The sequence below is a fragment of the Carcharodon carcharias genome, chromosome 12 (assembly GCF_017639515.1).
Source record: "Carcharodon carcharias isolate sCarCar2 chromosome 12, sCarCar2.pri, whole genome shotgun sequence".
Lineage (NCBI taxonomy): Eukaryota > Metazoa > Chordata > Chondrichthyes > Lamniformes > Lamnidae > Carcharodon > Carcharodon carcharias.
The window spans coordinates 91,295,462-91,313,356 of record NC_054478.1 but is presented as its reverse complement, the minus strand read 5'-3'; the positions used below and the strand labels follow the sequence as shown (position 1 = coordinate 91,313,356).

Genomic DNA, 17,895 nt, shown 5'->3' with positions numbered 1-17,895 from the left:
TTTTTACAGACTAAAAATGAAGAATAATAATTCCATTAAATTCCAAAATAACTACTGGTTACATTCGTATAATTTTATGTATCCGGTCCTGACGTACCCTCAGGACATTAAAGTGTGTTGGCTGTACAGCCATTTCTTTTATCATGTAGTGCATTTGTACGTAAGACAACTGACAAAACTTATTCATAATTTTAACCAGATCAAGGAGAGAGGCACTAAGTAGAAGTCAAGTTTCCTCACACTCTGGTGAAAATCTGGGGATGTCACTGAAACAATTGTTTGATATTTATAGTTTCTTTTTGAAAGGAGATTTTTTCTTCTCCACGTATGGCTTTGATTCTGCTTAGTGTTTGTCTTCCTAAAAGTAAAGCCCCATACCACTGTGAAACAAGCTAATTCATGATAATGACCACACAGCTTGCCAACAGCAGACATTCCAGAGTTTTCATACCATATTATTTCTAGCTGTCATAGAAACTTGGTCTGTATGAAAACTTGTATAACCATTTTCCTTCTGTCATGCTCTCCTGACCATTTGAGTGTGATATTTCTTCCAAGGTTTTTGAAATAACTAAATTATTTCATCTACACACCCCACCCCCATTTTGAAATGCTCATGCCATTTAGTGAACTTGTGCCTTGTTCTGTTTTATAATTTAAAAGATAGACTATATCATTCCGAAACCATTTACTGGAAGGAATGGGAGACTTGTTTGAAGTGGTTTGCCTCATTTTTCAACTCCTTAAGATGAAATTTGGCTTCTGCTCGGTACCTTCTTGTAACTTGTCTGAGATCATGAGCTAGCTTTGCCAAAAACCTTAGTGTATATTAGAAACAGTATGCTAGATGGCACACTTACCCTTATATCATACCTTTCATGTTTTGCAATTGCTAAAAGCCGCTGTTTTAGATTGGTGTTACCACTGATGACTGACTTGCAACCACCAGTACTTCAGCCTATTTATTTTTTAAATGCTCAAAATGCTGTGTGCAGATTTCATTCAAGATTTAAAAGAGCAATCCATACTTTGTTTATTTACATTTCAAATGGACAGTATCATGCTCAAATTGCACATAATTTGATTTGTTGAAATCAGTCACATCTCTACAAAACTAAGAAATCCTATGTCCATTTTTTTTTGAATAAACAAATCTTGTATTTCTTGAGTGTGTTAGGTTCAGTAGAAAGTGACCTAAATTCTGTTCCAGAGTGCAGGAGCCATCATGCATATCGTAAAAATAAGTTTGCAACCATAAAGAGTCCCCCAATTTTTATAAAGGAAAGTATTATTCTTAGTTTAAGTTTGATGAATATTTTTATCAGTTCCCTCAGCAACACGGAAACCCTTGAGTTGGGGGTCTCTTACTGTTAGGCTGCTCCAGTGACATCACCAATAAAGAGTACACCAGAGCAGCTCAATTGTAAACAGCAGGGTTTTAACCTCACATTAGTCTGAGAGCTGCCCCAGCCCAAGGAAACTACAGTCTGATTGGGAATGTTCTTTATGAAACTGCTGGGGAATACATAGAGATGTTCCCTGTTGCAAAGCAGCCAGTTGCCAGAAAATCCGAGCCATGAGGGGCACCTGACTTGAGGGTGTTCATGCTGGTAAGGAAGCCAAAATTAACTGAAGATAATATTTTCTTCTATGAAGTAGTGGAGTATTTTGAATATAAAGTATTCTGCCCCCCCCCCCCCAGCCACTCCGGCTGAATTTTCTTCTCTTTAAACTTGTCTGTCTTGGGGTAGATGACTTGTTTCCTTGAAGACTTGCTTAAAAGTACAGTATAATGTTTATGTGACCTCTAAGTGAGATTGTCTCTCCTCACCCCACAAAAAAAATAAATAAAAATAAACATCTTGCCACTAATTTAAAATATATTCTAAGATTAATGTGTTTTATTTTTTTCCTTAAATTGCACATAAGTGGGATGTGTTGCACTCTAAAGTATTTTCATTCTCAACTAAAATATCAAAGTGTAATTCAAAGCTTTGTGTACAATTTAAGCAATCAGAAATCTGACTGTTGAAGGCTTTGCAGCCCTTGGTATATTAACACAGTTGGTGTATAACATTGACTTTATTTTTTCTGTACCACACTTAATGCAAGTATCATTTGCAATATAGTACATCCTGGTTTTATAAAATGATTACAATATAGCGAAACATTAATTTATTTGAAAATAGCCTGCAGACGAAACTCTTAAATAGGCATAAGAAATGTGATCCGCACAAGCTATGGAGGACATTCTTCTGTTTCTGAAATCAAATTATTTTTCATTTGCAGTCAACCTCAGGGGAGTTTATTATTGTGTGAAAACAGTATTGGCAGTTAGTATCCCTTACATACAAAAGGCCATTTAACCTTTGCCTTCATATGAAAGTAATTTATTTCTTTGTGGAGGAGGGGGTTGGAAGAAAGAGAGGAATGTGTAATTTGGACAAAATATTCTGAAGTTAGCGAGAGTTGATGTCAATTCCTGAGCTTTATTTTTTCCCATTTCAGCATTCTTATTTAATATAAAATTACTGTCAATTTGTTTGAATGTTTCTGACAAATAAAGATATTATGCAAAAACAATTATAAAATTGCAGTTTTATAATGCTTTTCGGTAATATAACATGATTTTCTCAAAACAAAAACAGAATTACTTGGAAAAACTCAGCATGTCTGGCAGCATCAGCAGAGAAGAAAAGAGTTGACATTTCGAGTCCTCATGACCCTTCAACAGAACTGAGTGAATATTAGGAGAGGGGTGAAATATAAGCTGGTTTAAAGTGGGGGGGGGGGGTAGAAGGGGGGGCGGTGGTTGTAGGGACAAGCAAGCAGTGATAGGAGCAGATGGTTTTCTAATCTGTCTGAGTTGCTGAAGGGAAGGAAGTTCTTGGGAATTTATTTTCTTCAATGTATGTTTTCTTTATTGTACACTGAGAAATACATTAATTATTTTAAAAGTTAAAGTTTTATGCTTGTGGAATCCTGACAGAATGGGTCTCTTTACCATTAAATTAGCATTAGCGAAAGAGTTGATCTATATGTCTTGGAGCAGTTTCAGGGGCTGAAATTAGGGCTTTGACTGTTGAGAGTGAATCAAGAGCCACTCAGCCCAAAAATGTGCTGCAAGTAGACAGCATATTTTTCTGGGCTGTGGTGGTAGCAGGTTTACTGTCAAACCAATCTATGTTCGTGGCTACTATAGCACCCAGTGGAGCCATGATTATGGAAGGGCATTGTATGGGGAGACCCAGTTGATAGTCGCATAGAAATTTGTTTTTACATCACTTTTTATAACAACGCTACCAATATATAAGAAATGAGTCATCTATAGATTTTCCTTCCATTAAATTCACTGTGGTGTGGCATTAAGCTTCATAGAAATTCCCAAATTTGTTCATTTGATGGGGTTTGAATTAGTATTTGTACCCTTGTGAACTTAGCAAGTGGAACATTTCGCAAATTTCCATCTCGATGATGACATAGTAGTGATTATGACTGCTTCCCTATCTACCTTCCTCCCAACTGTAAATAGAAATACACGTGTTAATGGTAGCTGAAGTAGGATGGAGTTCAACTGTGATGGTCAGCAGAATGGAATTGTCAGATGATGCTTTCTTTCTGGTTCAGACATGAAGTATTGATACTGGTGCAATGTGCTAGTGTCGCTGACATCTGTAAAGGGACAAGTTGGTTATTTGAAAACAAAATGATTAAATATGGTAATTTTGAAGTAGTACTGCAGATAAGACACCAAGCAATATTTTTGTGATTAGACCTTGTTACAATGGCTGACAGAAATAGAGTTGCCTTCTGTGTCTCAGCTTCTCATTGAGTGTTTCCATGGCGGCTGATGACTCTATCATGGGAAGATGATTTGAGGAACAGAGGGAAAAAATTGAAAATGAATGTATGTCTAATTCCACTGTGTTTCTCTTTGGGTTGAAAGTGGGAAGACTAGAGAACAGGGTGAAATATCATAAGTATTTTAGAAATAAGGCCAAAGATGGATTGATTTAATTTGAAGACTCTTGATTTTTTTGGGAACCAAAGACTTTTGAACCAGCTGGAGTTTCTAAACATGATTTCCTTTTCCAGATTGAAATATTTGCTTGATTTTGGTTATCTGAGTAAATGTCTAATACTAAGTATCCTTCCTTCCTAGAAATTAGTTGTGGAGAATGTTGACGTGCTAACTCAAATGAGGACAAGCTTTGATAAGCCAGACCAGATGGCAGCACTCTTCAAAAGATTAACATGTGGGTATAGAGCATGTTCTCAGATTACAGAAACTGTGCAGACAGTGTAACGATTTTTAAATCTGCGTTGACATAACTTCCTTGTTGCAATTATAGTGTTGAGCATTCCATCTTCACATTTTACACAAAATCACATGGCTACCTAAAACTGTGCATTTTTAATTTTACACATTGCCATTATTTGATACATTAATAGGGTATTGCTACTTCAGATTAGAGGTGTCTGTGCATTGTTTTTCCAGGGGGAACACTGACAAAAATGACAGAGTCCTTTCTAAAGCTCAAGAAGGGCAGACTTCAGTAACCAAAAACAAAGCCATACTTTGAAAAGTTTCTTGTGTTCTTTGAGTAGTTGTACATCTTTATTTACTGAAAGTTTGTTTTTGGCTTGCTTATGATTATTTAGCTGCAAAGCAGAGAATTTTAATCCCAGTAATTTTTCTTCAGTACAAAATATTTGGGCTTGACTATATTGAAGATTGCCAGGCAACTTACCCCACGTACTCAAGTCAAGAAACCTACCCTTAATACTTTTCCATGCTGGCATAATTTCAGATTTTGCAAGACCTATGGGTAATACTTAGTTTGCAAAATTATTTCAAAAAGGATGGCAGCCACCAGTTCTACCCCACTGTTTCATTTGTGGCAGACTAATCTTGGCTGTATTGAAAAAGTGATCTGTTTAGTAATTTAGTAAGTGATCTGAGAGTGGTGCTGATCAGCAACATAGAGAAAGACAAATGATGTTCATCAGGATACTCATTTCTTTATTCACCTCTATAGGAAACTGCAATGCATTTCATAGTTTTGTTTTTCGTAGTTTCCATCCAGGCAAGGAAGGAAATTATAGAAATTCATTTTTGGCTCCATATTGATGGTCAGAAGCTGCATGGCCAGGCTATTGTGATGAACATAAAAACACATCTTGATTTGGTCAAAGCCTTAATCTCATCCCAGAGGTCTTTATAACCTAGGAGTGCACTGCAGCATTCCACATTAACTTGTGAAGATAGTCAGCTATCTTAGGCAACAGTTTATCAGCTAACTCACATCAGACCAAGGATTGACCTAGGACATTTGGGAAATGTGCACTTGGGAACGGAAGAGAAATAAATAACTTTTTTTAAAAAAGGTCAAATGCTCAATAGTGATTTAAACCCTTAGTCCTTGGGCACTGGCTTTGAATTAAGTTTCCTGGTCTGGCATACAGAAAGATTTTCCTTAGCAATCCAAGAGACTATACTGTAAGGAAATACTTTTAGATCCTTTAAAACTGATTCCTCATCTGAGGAAAATATCAACACTGGTCCTGGATTTTCCATCCTGGTGGAAACATGTAGATTTTTAAAAATAAAAGGTGGCTGACACTACTGACTGAAAATGCTGGGGGGCAAGTGCAAAACAGGCTGGGGAAATTAAGGTTAGTCCCACCTCTATTCACATCATGGAAAGAGACATGAGAGCCAAGTTAGATCTATCACACAGCAAGCTAGACATGTTGGACATATGCTGTTTTATCAAATACTGTTGTGTTTTTAATGAATAATTAGCACTTCAAAAAAATCTGGAGTAGAAATTGCTTAAGCACAAGCTGTTAACATTGCAAATATTTTGCCTTAAATGTAGTTTGTAAATATTTGTTATAATTTAACAATATAGAACGATAACTACATTTTTTTCACTGCATTTAGATTTTGTAATATGTAGGAAAATATTTTAAGCAATTCAACATAAAGGAATAATTGAAAATTTACAGGTTAATTATTCTGGATTTCAAGTTCTAAAATAGATGCTCATCGCATGTAATGGGCTCTGAAATGTATTTTTTAAAAACATTTAATTCATTCATATCTGTTTTTCAAAAGGACTTAGTTCTGCCAGCATTCCCAAATAATTGGGGAAGAAGAGCTAACTTTGTTTTTTCCCTCTTTTATTCCTCCCTCACAGTTTCTTAACTAAAATGCCATCAGATTTAACTCTGCTGAAATTATGTTTCATAACACACCCATTCAAAACTGCACATACTCAATATATATACTCAACAAGTCTGGCAGCATCTGTGGAGAGAGAAACAGAATCAAAATTTTGAGTCTGTATGGCTCTTCAGAGCTAAAGAGAAGTAGAAATGTGATGGGTTTTATACTGTTTGAGGGGCTGGAACAAAATAGAACATCAAGGATAGGTGGGAGCTCAGGAGAGATTGACAAAGATGCCATGGACACAAGACAGAGGGAGTGTTAAAGATGAAAGAAGGCGCTGATAGCGGCATAAAAATAAGATAGCCAAATGTGTTAATAGCAGAACAAGGGCCAGTGCTCTGTGAAAGCACAACTTAGAAACAAGTGACAAATGGCCCTGTTGCTGTGGGGGTGGGGGTGAAGGGGAAGGATTAAAAAAAATAAGATGTAAATGAATAAATAAATAAATATAGAATTTTTTAAAAATAGATTGACAAAGGGGTAAAGATGGAGAAGAGAGTTCATGGTCTGAAGTTGTTGAACTCAATGTTAAGTCCAGAAAACTGTAAATTACCTCCTCATTGTCCAAAGCCCCACACATTCCTTTCATGTGAAGCAGCACTTCACTTGCACTTCCTTCAATTTGGCCTGCTGTATTCTCCACTCCCAATGCGGTCTCCTCTACATTGGGGAGACTAAACGCAGATTGGGTGACCGTTTTGCAAAACACCTTCGCCAGTCTGCAAGCATGACCTAGACCTTACTGTCACTTGCCATTTCAATATACCTTTTTGCTCTCATGCCCACATGTCCATCCTTGGCTCGTTGCAGTGTTCCAGTGAAGCCTAACGCAAACTGGAGGAACAGCACCTCATCTTCCAAGTAGGCACTTTACAGCCTTCTGGACTTAACATTGAGTTCAGTAACTTCAGACCATGAACTTTCTGCTCCATTTTTACTCCTTTTTAAATCCAATTGTTGTTTTTTTTTTAAATTTTACTTATTTTATCCTTTTTCTCCAACCCCCCCCCCCCCCCCCCCCCCCCCCCCCCCCCGCCCCCACCAGCCCCGACCCCCACACACACCCCCTTCTCGCCCCATTACAGGGCAATCTGTTGTGCTTTTACAGAGTGCTGGCCCTTGTTCTGCTATTAACACACTCTGCTATTTTACCTTTATGCCACTATCAGCACCTCTTTTAGTCTTTAACACTCCCTTTGTCGAACTCTCCTGAGCTCCCACCTCTGCCTGACCTTTTTTGCTCCACCCCCTCTTAAACAATATAAAATCCATCTCATTTCTGTTTCTCTTTAGCTCTGAAGGAGAGTCTTACAGACTCGAAACGTTAATTCTGTTTCTCTCTCCACAGATTAGTGTGGAGAGACCTAATTTCTCCAGCATTTTCTATTTATTTTTCAGATTTCCAACATCCACAGTATTTTGTTTTTACCTTTATTGTATATTATCTTAATAGGGAACTTATTCTTTTTGGGGGAAAAAAAACAGATTAGTTCTGGAGCTACCCATGTTTATTTTCTGAAATATTCTAATATGAATTTTAAAATAATTAATTAAACAGGAAAAATGTCCACAAGTAATAACCTTTGTACAGTATATTGAAGTTTTTTGGATAGTTGAACGATTAATCTGAAAGACTGCTGAGAATGTTAGTGCTGTACAAATCATTTTGTAAAGGATACTGATTAACCTGTTGTATGTTTGGTACATTTTTTGTGTATTATTACTGATCTATCTTAAAAAGGAACTATATAATTGACACTGTCTTCTACTTTTTGTCCCTAAATAATCTAGCGGTTGACAGCGTATTGAAGAGAATGACAATAATTGGTGTTATATTATCATTCCGTTCACTAGCACAGGAAGCACTCAAAGATGTAAGTATTGACAGATTTGCATATATTCAATGAATAATACATAATTATGGTAAAATTACTGAATGTTGTATAATGCGCACAAAAGTAGCATTGGTGTCATTAGAGGAAAATATTTGATTAGACTAAGTCTTTACTGAGAAAAAATTGGATTAAGTGGACTCCAAAGGGAAAATAAAATATAATAAAGTTTAAATTAGCCAGAATATAGTAAACATTCGAACTTCTAACAAATGTCACTCTCTTATTTCCAAATCGCTCTGCTGTCTTTTTAAAGACGGGAGAGAGCAACCAGAAAACTACAGGCCTGTCAATTTAACATCAATTGTAGTGAAGTTACTGAAATGTATCATTAGGGAAAGAATAACTGATCATTTTATTAAGTATATTGATCAAAAGGAACATGGATTTGTGGCAGGTATGTTATGCTTGACTTAATGTAATTAAGGAGGTCACTAACAAGGTGGACAATGACACTTTCATTTGAATGATATTTTCAAAATAGTTGTGTTTCAAGGTGCTCCAGAGGCCTGTTATCAACAACAATGGTACCGCCTTTAATGCAATAAAATACCCTAAGATGCTTCACAAGAGTGTTATAAAGCAAAATTAGACACCGAGCTACATAAGGAGATGTGAGGACGAAGTCAAAAGCTTGAACAAAGGAAAAAGAAATAGGGAGGCAGTGAGATTTAGGGAGGGAATTCTGAGTTTAGGGCAGCTGAAGGCACAGCCACCTATGTTGGAGCATTTAAAACCAGGAATACTCAAGAGGCCAGAATTAGATGAGTGCAGATATCTCAGAAGATTGAGAGGCTGGAGGGGTGAGGCCAAGAAGGGATTTGACAGAAAGGACAAAAAATTTGAAATCGGGGCATTACTTGACCAGGAGCCAATTTAGGCCACGAGACCAGGTGTGATAGCCGAGCGGGACTTGATGCGAATAAGGACACAGGCAAAGAGCTTTGGATAACTTCAAGTTTACTGAGTATAGAATATGGGAGGTCAGCAAGGAGTCCATTGGAACAGTCAAGTCTAGAAGTAACAAAGGAATGAATGAAGGCTTCAACAAAGATGAGCTGAGGTAGGGGCACAGTTGGGCGATTATTACAGAGATGGTATTAATGATGGCATGGATATGAGGTTGGAAGCTCACCTACAAAGATTCTGGTTTAGTCTCAGACAGTTGTCAGGGAGAAGGATAGAGTTGGAAGCTAGGGAACTGAGTTTGGCAGTGGGACCGAAGACAGTGGCACTTGACAAGAACATTATTAACCATGCCAGAGTTGTCGGAACAGTTGACCAAAAGCTTCACAGAATCACAGTGCTGAAGAGGCCCTTTGATCCATCGAGTCTGCACCGTCACATGAGAAACACCTGACCCTACCCGCCTAATCCCATTTACCAGCGCTTGGCCCATAACCTTGAATGATATGATGGGCCAATTGCTCATCCAAGTACTTATTAAAGGATGTGAGGCAACCTGCCTCCACCACCCTCCCAAGCAGTGCATTCCAGACCATCACCACCCTCTGGGTAAAAAAGTTTTTCCTCACATCCGCCCTAAACCTCCTGCCCCTCACCTTGAACTTATGCCCCCTTGTGACTGACCCTTCAACTAAGGGGAACAGCTGCTCCCTATCCACCCTGTCCATGCCCCTCATAGTCTTGTACACCTTGATCAGGTCGCCCCTCAGTCTTCTCTGCTCCAACGAAAACAACCCAAGCTTGGTCAAAATTTTGGTTTTAAGGAGCCTCTTAAAGAACAAGAGGTAAGTGGAGTGGTTTAGGGAAAGATTTCCAGTGCTACGGTTGTAGGCAGCAGAAAGCATGCCAATGGTGAAACAATTAAAATCAGGTGTGCGCAAGAGGCCAGAATTGGTGGAATGCAGAGATCTCGGAGTTGTAGGGTTGGAAGCCATTATAGAGATAGGGAGGGTTGAGGTCTTGGAAGGAGCTGGAAACAGGATGAGAAATTTAAAATTGAGGCGTTGCTGGACTGCTGCCAATGTCAGACAGTGAGTATGGAGGTGATGGTGATTAAGACTTGGTGTGAGTTAGGATAGAGACAGCAGTGTTTTGAACGAGCTCGGGTTTATAGACAGTAAAAGATGAGATGCCAACCAGGAGAACATTGGAATAGTCATGTCTCGATGTAATTCAGCGTCATGAGTGTGAATTTGGAGCTTGACATGTTTTTCTATAATATTGCTGGGGACAGCCTGTAGATGAGAAATTGGAGGGGTCCTGTTTTGCATCAAACTGGGTAGTCCGCAGTTTGTTGGGATTAGGATTGAGGGAGCAGCAGGTGGGACTCCAAAGTTAAAGGTGTGGGAACCGTAACAGGAGTCTTTATAGACTATACTCTTGCTGTGATTGGAATGATAAGAATGGAATCAGGCTTGGGCTGTCCTACCCAGCTGAACAATGAAGGATGGCTATTTGAGGAGAATGGTGCGGTCAGCTATGTCAAAGGATGCAGCCAGGTCAAGGATAAGGAGGGATAGTGTACCACACTCAGTGATACAGGATTCCATTTGTGACTTTGATTAGGGCCATTCAGTGCTGTGGCAGGCACTGAAACCTGATTGAAGGGCTCCAAATATGAAATTATGGGAAAGATAGGCAAATATTTGGGAGGCCAAAACACTTTCAAGGGCTTTGGAGAGGAAAGGTTGGAGATGGGATGCTAGTTTGAAAGGACAGATGGGTCAAGGATACATATGATAGCAGATTTGAAGGATAAAGGACAGTACCTGAAGAGAGAGAACTTTTAATATTATCTAACATGGATGCCAGGAAGGGAAGTTGTGGACAAACAATTTCTTAGGAATAGGGTTGAGGAACCAGGAAGTGGGTCTTGTGGCCTCTGAGTTCATTTTTTCCATGGGAGGAAATGGGAAAATGACTAGACAGAAATGCAAGTTCAGGACTAGGGCAGGGGGCTAACTTAGGGAAAATTTGACTTGGTGAACTAAGAGAGGCAGGCAGCTGAACAAATGATCTCAATCTTAAATGACAAAGACGTTTTAAAGGAAGCCGGTGAGAACATTGCAGATACCCTAAATATCATCTGCTAAAGTTCTCTTGATTCAGGAACTGTTCTTTAGATTGGAAAATTGTACATGTCACTTTGCTGCTTAAGAAAGATGAGAGAGGAAAACCAGAGATTATGGATCAGTTAGCTTAACATTTATTGTTAGGAAATTGCTAGAGTCTATAATTAAAGATAGGGTGACTGAACACCTTAAATTTTCAGCTTATCAAAGAGAGCCAGCATGGATTTGGAAAGAGTAAATCATGCCTAAGAGATTTGATATCAAACACCATTTGGAAGAAACATTGAGGATAACAAGGGCACAGAATGTACCCTTGTGGGAGATTTCAGTAGCACCATTACTGATGAGTTGGCTGAGACCCGAAGGACAAAGCTACCAGATTGGCCTGCGGCAGGTGTTGAGGTAGCTTTCACTAGAGAGAAACCTACTTGACCTCATCCTCACTGACCTACCTATTGCAAATGTATCCGTCCATGATATTCTTGGTAGAAGTGCACTCCGTCCAGTGCTTGTGGAAAAAGTTCCTGTCTTCACAACTATTCTGTTGTGTAGCACTGCCTCTGTGCTAAATGAGATGGATTTATACACGTCTAGCGGCTAAAAGCGTGGCATGCATTAAGCGCTGTGGGCTATCATGAGCAGTGGAATCCTATCCTACTGAAATCTTTTACCTCATGGCCCAACATATCACTGGATCCTTTGCTCTACCATTATCATAAAGACAGGGCAATCAACCCTGGTTTGGTATGGAGTGTGGAACGGCATACCAACTAACAACCAGTGTGACTAAAAATGAGGTGCAACCCTGGTGAAGCTACGTGCATGCTAAATAGCAGAAGCAGTATACTACAGTAAGCTAAGCGATCCTACAATTAACATCAAATCAGTCCTGCTACGTCCAGTTGTGAATGGTGGCAGACAATTAATGGAGGGGAGACTCCCTGAACATCCTGACCTCGATGGTAAAGTCCAGCATGTGAGTGCAGAAGACGAGGCATCTACAACCATCTTCAGGTCACAAATGCTAAATTAATGAGTTAGTTCCTCAGCACCCCCCCCGGCCCCCAATATCAGATGCCAGTCGTCAGACAGGTCAGTTCAACCCATGTTATATCAAAAAATGACTGAGCATAGTGAATACAGAAAAGACCATGGGCCCCAAAAACATCCTGGCTGTAATGCTGAAAACTTACTCCAGAACTAGCTGTACCTCTAGCCAATCTATTCCAGTGCAGCTACAACATTGGCATCCATATAGCAATGTGGAAAATTGGCCAGGTATGTCCCATCCGCAAAACAGATCCAATCCGGTCAATTACTGTCCCATCAATCTTCTCTCTTCCATCAAAACAATGGTAGGTGTCGTCAACACTGCTGTCAAGTGATATTTATCCATTAACCTCTTCATGGATGCTCAGTTTAGGCTCTCACAGGGCCACTCAACTTCAGACTTCATTACAGCCTTGGATCAAGCATGGACAAAATAACTGAATTCTGGAGGTGAGAGTGACTGTGCTTCACATCAAAGTAGCATTTGACTGAGTGTACCGTCTAGGAGCCAGAGTAAAATTGAAGATGATGGGAATGAAATGCAGAAGGTCTCATCCATGTTGGTGCACCATAGGTTGGAATCATAAAGGAAGAAAAGCTGTGGTTATTGGAGGCAAATAATCTCCTTTCTGCAGGACTTCAGGGCAGTATCCTAGGTCTAACATCAATGACCTTCACTCCTTCGTAAGGTCAGAAGTGGAAATGCTCATTGATAGCACAGTACTCGGTTCTATACTCAGTATTTACCAAAAATGAAAGAGAATAGGAGACACGTATAGTTTGAAGTAGTATATGGTAGTGATCTTTGATTTAATACACAATAATACAATTGCTCATGTAAGTACATGAGCAGACAACTAATCAGCTACAATAGAAGAAACTCATTGCAGTGTTATGACTTTAAACATGTCTCCAATGAGCCAAATAATCCAAGCTGCAGTGGTAAGTCGAGCATCACTTAATCTAATGATAAATTTATGTTAATACTAAAATAATTATGTTCATGGCTTATTTGAATTTAAGACTACGCCCAATTATGACTATGTTCTACATAGTAGAATCTATTAACGAGGTTATAGCAGAGCACTTAGAAACTTGAATGCAATCGAGCAGAGTCAACATGGTTTTGTGAAAGGGAAATAGTGTTTGACTAACTTAAGAGTTCTTTGCGGAAGTAAAAAGCAACATGGATAAAAGGGAACCTGTAGATGTGGTGTACTTGGATTTCCAGAAGGCATTTGACAAGGTGCCACACACAAAATAAGAGCTCATGGTATAGGGGGGGAGCACTATAGATTATCATGGGTGGAGGATTGGTTAGCTAACAGGAAACAGAATAAAGATAAATAGCTCATTTTGAGGTTGGCAAGATATAATGAGTGGAGTGCCACAGGGATCAGTGCTGGGGCCTCAAGTGTTTATATTAATGACTTGGATGATGGGACAGAGTGCATGGTTGCTAAATTTGCTGTTACAAAGGTTGATAGGAGAGCAAGTTGTGAAGAGGGTGTAAGGAGTCTGCAAAAGCTAGGTTAAGTGAGTGGGCAAAAATGTTGCAGATGGAGTATAACGTGTGAAAATATGAACTTGCCCACTTCAGCAGGATGAATAGAAAAGCAGCATATTAAATGGAGAGATTGCAGGACTTGTGGTACAGAGGGATCTGGGTGCCCTGGTACATGAATCTGTAAAAATTAGATTGCAGGTATAGCAAGTGATTAGGAAAGGAAATGGAATGTTGTAATTTATTCTAAGGGGAATGGAATATAAAAGTAAGGATGTTTTGCTACAATTGTCCAGGACATCGATGAGACCATATCTGGAGTATTGTGTACAGTTTTAGTCATCTTATTTAAGGAAAGGACATAATTGCATTGAAGCAGTTCAGAGAAGGATCACTCAGCTGATCCCTGGGATGAGGGGGGTTATCTTATGAGGAAAGGTTGGACAGGTTGGGGCTTGTATTATTAGAGTTTAGAAGAATGAGAGGTGACCTTATTGAAACATAAGAGCCTGAGGGGGACTTGATAGGATGGATGTTGAAAGGATATTTCGCCTTGTGAGGGAGACAACAACACAGTTTAAACATAAGCGATCTCCCATTTAAGACAAGATGAGATTTTTTTTTTCCTCTCTCAGGATGGTTAGTGTGTGGAATCATCTTCCCCAGAAAGCAGTGAAGGCAGGTACATTGAATATTTTTAAGGCTGTGTTGGACAGATTCATGACTGACAAGAGTATCAAAGGGTATAGAGATAGACAGGCAAGTAAATGCTGCAATCAGTTAAGCCATGATCTTATCAAATGGCCGAGCAGGCTCAAAGGGCTGAATGGCCTACTACTACTCCTAATTCACGTGTCCGTGGTTCATAATGATTAAAATATAATAAAGCACTAAACAAGTATTCTAGTATTGAACACTACCTTTACTACATGTGTTATTTGTTATGGCTATCCTAGTAGTTGGAAATAATAAAGCTGTAACTTGGTTCAATGCATGGAGTAATGCCAGTTTTTCTAAGTCAGTGTGAACCATAAGTTAACAACTGTCCAGAACATCTTAAGCATCATCAAACTTATATCTTGAGTAAGCATCTTTCATTGCTTTATTATTTTATACAATTAAACATAGAAGTTTATCATCTTACCTAAAGTAAAGAAGGAGCAGGAGACACATGTATAGGTTGAAGTAGCATAAGGGAGTGGCAAGATGTCTACTTAAGAGCACAGTATTTCCTGCTCCTGAGCAGACTGGTCCATTATCCTGAGGGGTGTTTGGTTTTGGAGTTATTTTTAAGAGAGTGAGAAATCTGACAAGGTATATTTGCAACCAGTTACATATTAACAAAGAATGTAAAATAAGCAATGACATACAAAGAAAAATAAAAAAGCGGTGTGATTTATTGAGGTGGGGGGGGTGCTTGCACTGTTTCCCAGCCTCATTTCTTCTTCTTACCCCTTGCTCATTTTTCCTATTTTACACACTCCTCCTCATCTTTGAAGTTTTAGAACTGTGCTATGATTATCAGGACCTGTAACTTCTGAGCTCAGTTGCATTGTAACGGGGCATACCCCAAAGATGCGCATTCCTCACAATAAGTGCTTGTCTTTTGCTTCAAGCTGGTTTATTCTTGACAGCTCTGCAGTGTAGCAGACTCTCCCAGTCCCTTCCACCCTGGAGTGTTACAGCTATAAGCTTTTATAATTTTGATTAACCAGATAAACCAAATGAACAAATTTAAGGGAAGCCCCTTAAAGGGATACTGCAAAAAGAAAGACAAAATCTTAAAGGAAACTTACAAAACTCAAATTAAGATGCTATTTAGAGGGTTGATAAAGCACCCCAGCCTCCGCGGTATCCACCGAGCACGGAAGCCCTCGATTGTGCCAGCAGACACCACATGTTCCCTTTCCCTCTCCCTCACCTGCCCACAAATGTAGCTGTGGAAGAGGGGCAGACATTCGGGTTACCCATTTTTTGGTGAACCAATGCCCATCACTTGTTTTAACAAGCAGTTGTCTTTTAATAACATAATTGCTGTACAATACAATTGCCAGTCAACAAGAAGATTGTTATTGGACCTTGACAATGTAATTACTGATACATTGACCTGCCCCCCCAGAAGTCCCCACACAAGGATTGCGCGGCAATTATCTGGGAATTTCAAACTTCTGTTGGGCAATTGCCCTGTAATGGGAATCACCCGAAAGTACAATATAAATCGCAAACTTCAGATGGTTCCACCTGCCTTACAGTAATAGTTATCCAGAAAAAGTTGGAATTAAAATCACTTCTGATTTCTGGGTAACTATACTACTGAATCACACCACCCACTGCACACCCCCCGCCCCCCACCCACCCACCCAATAGGACTGCCCCACACCTCTGGGCCCCCACACCAACCATCTCCACTCCCGGGACCCCTGACTTATGCACCAACCATCTACTGGACTCCCCGACTACCCTCCCCATTCCACCTGACTGACCACCTCCTGACCACTTGACCCCAGCTACCCCCTCTGACCACCTGACAAACCCCCATCCCCTAATCATACCCACTGACAAACCTAACCTTCTCCCTGGCTTCTGAAAGTGGCTGGACCTTTAAACTTACCTGCTTTACAGCAGCTAGTGCCTTAAAAAAGGGGGTGCGACATCCTTCCCTCTGACTCATTTGCCGTCAGCACAAGACCTCAGGAACCCACTGCACTACACTATTCTTGCCCTGATTCAAAAGGTTGGACAAGAAAGGAGCGGTTTCATTTTCAGGTAAGTAAGCAAGAGCGGAATGGCAATCTGACAAGAAGAAGATTGTAACTCCACGGAAGTTGTGGGCTCAGGTTTCTCACCCAATCATTGCTGTTGCTGCCTCTCCCTGCTACCTCGCGAACTTCTCACTATACTTCCAGCCTTTAAGTTGTTGAAAGTGCCTAATGTGTCTTGCTGCTATAGACCTGGTCAAATATGGTGCAAGAATCAATCCTGGCGCATTAGTGCTTTTCTTTGGCAGTTGCTACCAAGATCCTAGCATTACCAGGAACTTCCAGGTAAAGTGCTTACCATGCTGTGGGATGATGAGCTAAAAGGTGAGTAGCACTGAAGCCCCAAAGTGGACAAAATTTGTCCTAGTCCCTTAATGCTGCTAGACTGCATTTCATCATACTCGCACTGTCAGACCCTGGTTCCACCTCCACCCCTACTCAATCAGACCATGCTCCCAACAACCCAAGAGGGCCAGACTTGTGTCTCTGTATCTTGCAGACTCTCAAAATCCTATCCCCAGTAATCTTGCATCTCAGAACTATCCCCTCACAGACCCAAGATTGTCATAGTCATAATGGCACACAAGGAGACCTTTGACCCATTGAGCCCATGCCAGCCCTCAGGAATCCAATCAGCCCCTTTCCCCACTCTAATTCCTATGCCCCTGCTAATTTAGTTCCCAAAATTGCCCATCCAATTTCCTTTTAGAATCATGAATCATCTCAGCTTCCACCAACCTCATTAGCAATGAGTTCCAGGATTTTGCAGCTCCCAGATCCCAAGATCCCCCTTCGAGTGCCCCATCTGACCAAAACTTCTTTCACGACCTTTCAAGTCCTGAACCTTTATGACCAGCCACAAAAAAGGTTAATAAAAGAGTAGTACATTTGCTTTCAGGGCTGGATATTTGTAGTCCAGACTTTTCACAAATTTTGATGATGAATGTAGTCCCAATGACTTGATTTTCAAACCTAGCAATTACCTAATACATTGAGTATTCTTTCATCAGGTCCTGTCCTGCCACATTCCCTTCCTGGTGAGTTCAGTTGAAGATTTCAAGGACCACATTCCAAGGGAGACAGATATGAAGGTAATGGTGTTTACATGCTTAAATTTAACGACTTAAGTATTTACGTACATATAACCTATTTGAAGTCATGTGCATTAGCGCTAATTAGGTAGGGCCACAGTTTGCTGAAAGCAAATTTTTACGTTAGTTAGATGCATTTATTTTTCATAGGATTTTGTATAGCCACTTAAGATGCTGCATATATCAACAACTCTTGCATATGGTGTGCACTTCCTGTCCATAAACGTTGCTTCCTCTCATCATGATTCTTGGGTAATGCTTTTTATTGTGACGTTTGTAATGGAAATTCTCTATTTATAAAACTACTAACTACAATAAATAGGTCT

At 39.8% G+C, this 17,895-nt stretch overlaps 1 protein-coding gene across 2 annotated transcripts in view; it reads left to right on the top strand.

Annotated features, from left to right (window-relative positions):
- Positions 1–17,895, top strand: part of nckap1 (NCK-associated protein 1) — a 206,041-nt gene that overhangs the window by 150,454 nt on the left and 37,692 nt on the right. For both annotated transcript variants that reach the window (XM_041200526.1, XM_041200524.1), the window contains exons 24-26: positions 4,163–4,256; positions 8,027–8,109; positions 17,489–17,569. In XM_041200526.1, coding sequence (XP_041056460.1) covers positions 4,163–4,256; positions 8,027–8,109; positions 17,489–17,569 — 258 coding nt within the window. The remainder of the gene's footprint in view (positions 1–4,162; positions 4,257–8,026; positions 8,110–17,488; positions 17,570–17,895) is intronic.